We start from the raw sequence: 7500 nt of genomic DNA, 5'->3' as shown, positions 1-7500 counted from the left end.
CTGTGTACATTGGATATGTTCACATCAGACAACACAGCAACAGCGCGCAGATTTGTTGCATGACAGCGTTGCAAGAGCATGTAAAAAGTACAAAGAGCAATGGGTGACGCGTTTTCTCCCAAAAAAACTCACAAACTATACGCTTAGCGGGAGGAACTTGAGACACAGGATGCGAGGGTTTCCGAGACTCAACTAACATTTTCCTTTCATTTTTTCCACCAAAACAGGAGATTGTCCACCAGAGACCATAGGTTTGTTAACAAACTTTGTGTGAGAATTTAGTTTATCAACATAGCCTGCGTAGTTGGCGGTTCTGTTGTTGAGGAACGCAAAAGAACTCGAGCGGTAAGGAAGAACCGAGCCTTCAATGCGCCGCTCGAAATCTCTCGCGCTCCAAAAAGAACCGCTTGCCACGCAGGCTAATCAACATTACTTTCTTAAGTGGCATTTCATTTGCTCGATACGCGCATCTGGAAGGACGCGACTACATATAAGTATGTTCTTTACCACTGAAAATCCTTTGGAGTGTTTCTGCCGCCGATATTCTTAAGTTTATAAGACGGCTGTTGTTCTTGCATTATATTAAATTTTCAACCTCGGTTAATGCATTTTTCGTGCTCTGATTGCTTCACTCAATCTCGGTTATCAGCTAATATAGCTTAGTTTGTTTGGCCTTATATGGCAATTGATTGCGCTAAGCGTTGCAAAGCTAAAACCTTTTTTTGCCGGAAAGCGAAATTTCTCTCTGAATAAAGCAAAAATATCCTTTTTCTGGAAAGTTTGGATCAATTCTGACGTTTAGAAGTATGCGAAAGGCAAAATATGTTTTTGTGATCAGCCTGCGTCTGTCTGACCACAAGGTATTAGACAACATCGCATCTTCATCAAGTTTTTCGATTTCGCTCGGATTTTCTCGCTTTTTTCGCTTGCATTTCGTACTTCCAAACTTTTGGAGTTTACGGAATTTAATAAAACAATTATTCCATTCGCGCTTGTTGGATATGAGACTGGTTATAGCCAACTCGGTGCTACGCGCCTCGTTGGCTATTTACCATCTCATATCCAACAAGCGCGCATGGAATAATTGTTAAATAGCACTTCACAAAACCGGTTTTTATTTCATTGGAAGGTCGGTTAAGACCAAGCACCCAATTACTCCATCAGAACAAAGTTTTAAAATTATTAGGATATACCCGGGTTGCTTTTGGAGGCTCTCTTATCTAGGCCACTAAATATCCCAATATCTCTTTGAGACATGAGGAATGGTGTTGGTGTTATCCTAAATGCGGTAATGAAGGAGAAAAGTTGTTGAAGTGGAGAGACCAAATGATAGGATCAGCAAAGTAAAATTGGTGAAAGCTGGCCAAGTATACAACATTATGTCTGCATATGCACCGCAAACTGGGTGTAGCAATGAAGAGGGCGAGAACTGAGTTTTGTGAGGAATTTGGAGGGAAGGGATTTTCAGTGCTGGCTTGTCAAGCGGAGGAAGTTGTGATAGTAGCAGGAGAATGAACGGACTCGTTGGTAAAGGTATAGGGGCTTCAAAGGTACGCATGGAGGAAAAGGGTATGGAAACAGAAACGAAGACGGAGAGAGGCTCCTCGAAAGCTGTGAAAGTTTAGACCTTGTGCCGACAAACACCTTCTTCACCAAGAAGTTAGAACACCTTGTCACGCACAAAAGCGGAGAACGCAGTTAAGAGATTGACTATATAATGGTTAAAAAGAAGGGACCAGACAAGGGTCAAAGATTGCAATAAGATACCAGGAGAGGCAGCCGTTATACAACATCGCTTGGTCTGCATGGATTTCAAAAGTGGGAAAGAGTGTAGCCAGAAAAAGCACTTGAGGAACAGAATAAAAACATAGAGATTGAAACAAACGGAGAACAAGTAGGCCTTCCGGGAGAAGATGGAAAACCATTATAGTGCCCACACCAGTTCAGTAAATGATAAGTGGGAAAACATCAGAGAGCTTGTTCTTAACGCAGCGGAAGAGGTGTGTGGGAAACTAGAGGCGGGAGAGGTGAGAAGAAGGAGACGTGGTAGTGGAGTAATGAGGTTCAAGATAAAATCAAAGCCAAGAAAAGTGCCCGCTACAAGGAGTGGCAAGCTATCGGGCTTGAACTCGAGAAACAAAAGAAACAGAAAGAGGATGCACACCGAGTTGCGAAAAAGGAGGCAAAGAAAGTAGTGGCCAAGCCCAGATGGGATGCAGGAAATGAATTTTACAATAATCTGGACACTAGGGATGGAGAGGCAGCAGTATTTAATAGCAAAGCAAAGGATGTCAGCCAGAAAGGACGTGGGTGAGTTATCAGTGATAAAAAACCAGGCAGGAGATATCCTTACGGAGAAAGAAAACATCAAAGACAGATGGAGGGAATGCTTCTGCACCCTACCAGGAGCCCATCCTGGAGCGTGCAACTTCCATACATCGTCTGTGAAACGGCGTTTTCACGAGTAGGTTTATTTTTAGACTAGCCCTTCCGGCGAATTAGGTCAAAAAACAAAGTCAGTTACGGTTCGGTGACCCTATGACGTCAGTTTAATTTCTTGTAATTGGTCATCGGGCTCCTGTGGGAATCTCATTAGCGGGAAATTCAATCTAAAAATATCCTTCCTTGTGAAAACGCCGTTGCACAAGTATAGTTAAGTTGCACGCTCCGGGTGATGGGCTCCTGACCCTACTGAATGTTGAGGACGAAAGCGATCTCCTGACTCAAGTAGCAGTTGTTGAAGGACCGATAACCAAGGTGACAAGGGAAGAAAGTGCAGGAGGCAGCTGAGAAGATGAAGACGGGGAAAGCTGCAGGATGTTCGGAAGCGAGTGTTGACCTTATCAAGGTCCTGAAAGAATTGGGGAACGAAATGGTTACCGAGCTGTTTGGAGGCGATACGGGTAGAGGAGAGCATACGGTTTGAATGGGAGAACAGTGAAACAGAGCACTGAAGGTCAGGCGTACGATAGCGTGCCACGGGAGCAGGTTTACTGGTGTCTGAGAAAGAGAAATGTGCCAGAGAGCATAGTCAGGTTGGTGAGAGCGACATATAAAAACACTAAGATGGTAGTGAGGACTGTGCATGGACAGACAGAGCCCTTTGACAACAAGGTCAGACTGCATCAAGGCTCAGCTCTAAGTCCGTTCCTGTTCGTAGTGATTTTGGACACAATAAGTGAAAGCTTCAGACAGGGTGTCCTATGGGAACTGCTATTTGGTGATGATCTAGTAGTGATGGATTAGAGTAAGGAAAACTTGCAAGAGAATTGGTTGAAGTGGAAAACAGGTATGGCAAAGTACGGACTGAAGGTAAACACCACCAAGACGGAGACCATGGTGAGTGCAAGCCAAAGGAAAGATATAAATATCGTGGACAGCAACAATGTTAAACTGAAGCAGGTAGACAAATTTAAATACCTGGGCGTGACGCTGAGCGAAAATGGAGGTTCGGAGGAGGCAGCCAAAGCAAGAATCAACGCTGGCTGATCAAAGTGGAAAGATTACACGGATATAATGTACGACAAGCGAATACCGAGACAACTGAAGGTTAAGATATATGAAACGGTGAAACGACCAAGACTGTTGTACGGAGCAGAGGTCTGGACAATGAGGAAGAAAGAAGAAAGGATGCTAGCCGCGACGGAGATGAAAATGCTGCGCCGTATTAAAGGAATCACGCTGAAGGACAAACAGAGAAATGAAGACATTCGAGCAGAGCTCAAAGTTGTTAACATCCTAGAAAAAGTACGGCAGGCGCGACTTCGTTGGTATGGACACCTGGTCCAAATTTCCGGCTATAACAAAGTATGGAAGATGGAGGTGGAAGGAAGTCGGCCAAGGGGAAGACCGCGCAAGCGATGGATGGAAAATCTGAGGGATGATATGGAGAAAAGTGGTTTGAGGGAAGGGGATGCGTGAGGTACAACATCCTGGAGAAAGAAATTACAGATGCCCTGACCTGGCAGTAAGCCGCATAAGGAGGACAAATATTATTAATTTTCATCCGTGTACAACGTACAGGGCCCGGTTGTTCAAAACCCGATTAACGCTAATCCCAGATCAAAAATTTACCAAGGAGTTCACTTTTCTACTCCGAAATGCTGTTCAACGCTGATATTCGGCAAAAGTTTACATTAGTGGAAGACAATCTCGAAAAACAAAAACAAGCAAAAGAAACTTCCACAAAAAAGTTGAAAAAAGAAAACCAACTTTACACTGATCCTGGATTAAATTAATCGGCTTTCGCAACAACCGGGGCCAGACGATTTTTCATGTCCTGAAAACGCCGAAGTTGCAAAAAAGTGGCTTAATACTAACTTGCGCTCCAATAACAATAACCCTATCAAGTCTATTGTACCGAATTATTTTCCTTCTTTATCAAGTTCCAGATCCAATTGCCTTCTTTCCTCTCAATGGCCAATATGGTACCAAGGAAATAAACAACAGAGCGCTCCAAGGGAACCCCACGGGAGTTAAATTATCTCAGGGGCCTGACGGCAAGGATGCTGGCTCTTATGAATTTTCGGGAACTTCAAATAGTTTCATTGAATTCCCCAACAGTGACGGGGGACCTTTGGATGTCAACGGTGTCTCAATGACGATGTTGTGCTGGATATACCCTACTGCTCAAACGGGACCTCTCTTCAACTATAAGACGAGTGGACACTGGGGAGTTCATCTTTGGGACGGAGCCAATAACAAACTTTTTGCCCGCTTTACCCGACGTGATTATTCATTCACCACTGGCTTGTATGCTGGATCAATTCCCAGAAATACTTGGCACTTCGTTGGTGCTTCTTATGACCACAATACCGGCTTGGCAAAGCTATGGGTGAATGCACAGGTGGTCAGCACAATAAACATCGGAGCTGGTATTAATCTGGCAACACAAGACAGCGTCAGGATGGGAGTAAAGACTGGTGATGGAAGGTTCTATAAAGGAAGAATCGCTCAGATGCAAGTGTACAACGACGCCTTGAATGAGAAGCAGATCCAAGAAATCAAAGAAAGAACAACAGTTGCATAGGTGAGAATGTGAATCCGCTGTGCTCTCGATCCAAACAAAAAAAGAGCTCCCTGAATAACCGACATACAGTTGGGGAGTTCCCAGATCCTTTCAGAAAGAGTCAAACATATTCTTCCCTGTGAAAAAAAATATTCTCTCTCCAGAACAGTTTACCCCAAAATAGAAATTTCCCCTGAAGGCAGGATGATCTCGTGTCCATATGTCTTCAACAGCTCAAAGTTAGATTGGTATAATATTCCAAAATCTGCTTTAACAAGTAAATCGATTTATCGCACGTCAATTGAATAGAGAGTGCTGGCGAACGATATGTCCTGTCAAATTTAAATTTCCTTGAAACTAAACTACTTGAGATGGCTGAAGGGGGTAGTTTCTAAAGAAACTGTGGTGCTGCGTCGGTGGGGAAGTAGTATACAAAAATTTGGTTTTATCAACGGAGTTGATAATGTAAATTGGCCTCCGTACTTAGATTCTAAAGCTGACGTTTCGAGCGTTAGCCCTTCGTCAGAGCGAATTGATTCGCTCTGACGAAGGGCTAACGCTCGAAACGTCAGCTTTTAGAATCTAAGTACGGTGGCCAATTTACATTATCAACCCCGTTGATAAAACCATGATTTTTGTATACTTGAGATGGCTGTTTGTTAATTCTTATTTCGCTTAACGGTATTCGACTTAAAATAGTAAAGGTTTCAAAACACATTAGCCTTAAGCTTCGATGTTAAGCTTTCGTCCACCTGCGAATTTTAAGATAAACTTCGTAGTTAATGCAGGTATTAACAGAACGCACCTTTGTTTCCACAGATTCAGTATCAAGCACAGAAGACCGGGCACATTGAAAAAAACTGAAACTAAGTGATTTAACGAGGGTTTATATAAAGACAAAGTACATGTGAGAGGGGAATTAAAATCACTGTTCAGTCCTGATTAAAAAGTAGCTAGTTTAGTGTTGGAGGCGGACTTGGTTTAAAAAAACACAAACGGGGGCGAGTACCTCAAATTCGCTATCATTTCCCTCATCCCATAATGAAATACCTTTTTTCATGGGGAGGGGAACATAAGAACATAAGAACGATACAAATTACTTACTCTTGGGACTGTATCTGCTTCAGTGAACACCCCCCCCCCCCCCCATATCGCCCAAAATGAACTGTATTATGGGATTGATGAAATAGCCGACATTAAACAGGCAGCACATATATAGGGGGCCTCAAGGTAGTGGCACTAGCTCATAAAGTATTCATTCACTGACCCCTAATAGAACAGGAATTTTGACTTTCGTGAGAACCTGCAAAAATGTCGTCAACGAGGTTGTGGCTCACTTATTGTGCTGGTCTATCGTTTTCATCACGACTTAGTTAATAGGCAGATCATCAATTTTTCTCATCAACGGTCCATCGAAAAGACTTACCCCCTCAAACCTCACTGTCTTTTCCCCCTATTTAGTCCTCACCTTTTCCAAGCAGTTTCAAATCGACCATAAACAGAAGATGAGATCATGCCATGCTGTTCATTTTCTCAATAGCAATGTTAAGGCCCTGTTACACTGTGAAATGTTTCGTGCAACTTGTCCCGCAATGTTTTGGCGGCAGTGTACAGACCTGTACATGTGGCGGGACAAATTGCACGAGACATTTCACAGTGTCACATACCCTGCAAAGACCAAAATCGTTGCGAGACAAGTTTCACAAAAAGTAGATTCGGCAACGGCTCTTGCAACTTGTCTCGCAACGATTTGGCCGTTGCAGGGTATGTTACACTATGAAATGCTTCGTGCAACTTGTCTCGCCACAATATCGCCAAAGTTGCACGAAACATTTCACAGCGTAATAGCGCGGTCGGTATAAAAAGAGCGACCATGGATCGCGGACCTTGGACCCGGACTGCGGACCAGGTATAAAACGTGGACTGCAGACCGGGTATACAACGCTGACCAGGTACAAAACGCGGACTGTGGACTTGGTATGAAGCAAGGACTAAGTTTTCAGAAATGGAGTATAGAACAAAACTAGGTTTGTACTGGCCCAGATACAGATTTTAAAAAAAGGCCTCTTGCACTCTTATTCGTGTCAAAATATTGTCACGTGCACAGAAATGCTCAGTTACGGTGGTGGACAAAATACTGACCCCCAGTCCATGGACTACCCCGATGGACTACCCAAGTGGACCACCCTAAAAATACTATTTCGAATGAGTACTGTTGATCTATGTGTAAGTAGCATCTCAAATAATGCTTACGTAAGCCTCAACACCCATTTTAAACAGCATTGTTCAACAGTATTTAAGTCTAAGCACCCATGTTAAAGAGGTTAGCTTTCGATTAGTGTTAATTACCTCATGTACGGTAAGTAAAGTGAAACCATGGCCGTATGGATGAAATTATCAAGGTATGTGCAATGTAAGTATTATAATCAATTCAGTTCTTTCAATAGCACTCATTCGATATGGTATTTTTAAGAGTTAGTCCATTTTATGGT

General features: G+C 43.1%; 1 protein-coding gene across 2 annotated transcripts in view; it reads left to right on the top strand.

Moving 5' to 3' along the window:
• LOC138043521 (uncharacterized) overlaps positions 1–7500 on the top strand; it is a 39042-nt gene that overhangs the window by 989 nt on the left and 30553 nt on the right. The window contains exons 2-4 of one of the 2 annotated variants that reach the window (XM_068889843.1): positions 228–251; positions 4386–5029; positions 5828–5957. The exons of the other annotated variant lie outside the window; for it this stretch is intronic. Coding sequence (XP_068745944.1) covers positions 228–251; positions 4386–5029 — 668 coding nt within the window. The 3' untranslated portion in view covers positions 5828–5957. Of the gene's footprint in view, positions 1–227; positions 252–4385; positions 5030–5827; positions 5958–7500 lie in introns of those variants that run through there. 2 annotated transcript variants of the gene reach the window in all.

Source organism: Montipora capricornis, chromosome 1 (assembly GCF_036669925.1).
Source record: "Montipora capricornis isolate CH-2021 chromosome 1, ASM3666992v2, whole genome shotgun sequence".
Classification (NCBI taxonomy): domain Eukaryota; kingdom Metazoa; phylum Cnidaria; class Anthozoa; order Scleractinia; family Acroporidae; genus Montipora; species Montipora capricornis.
The sequence above is the reverse complement of the archived record's forward strand: the minus strand, read 5'-3'. Positions and strand labels throughout refer to the sequence as shown.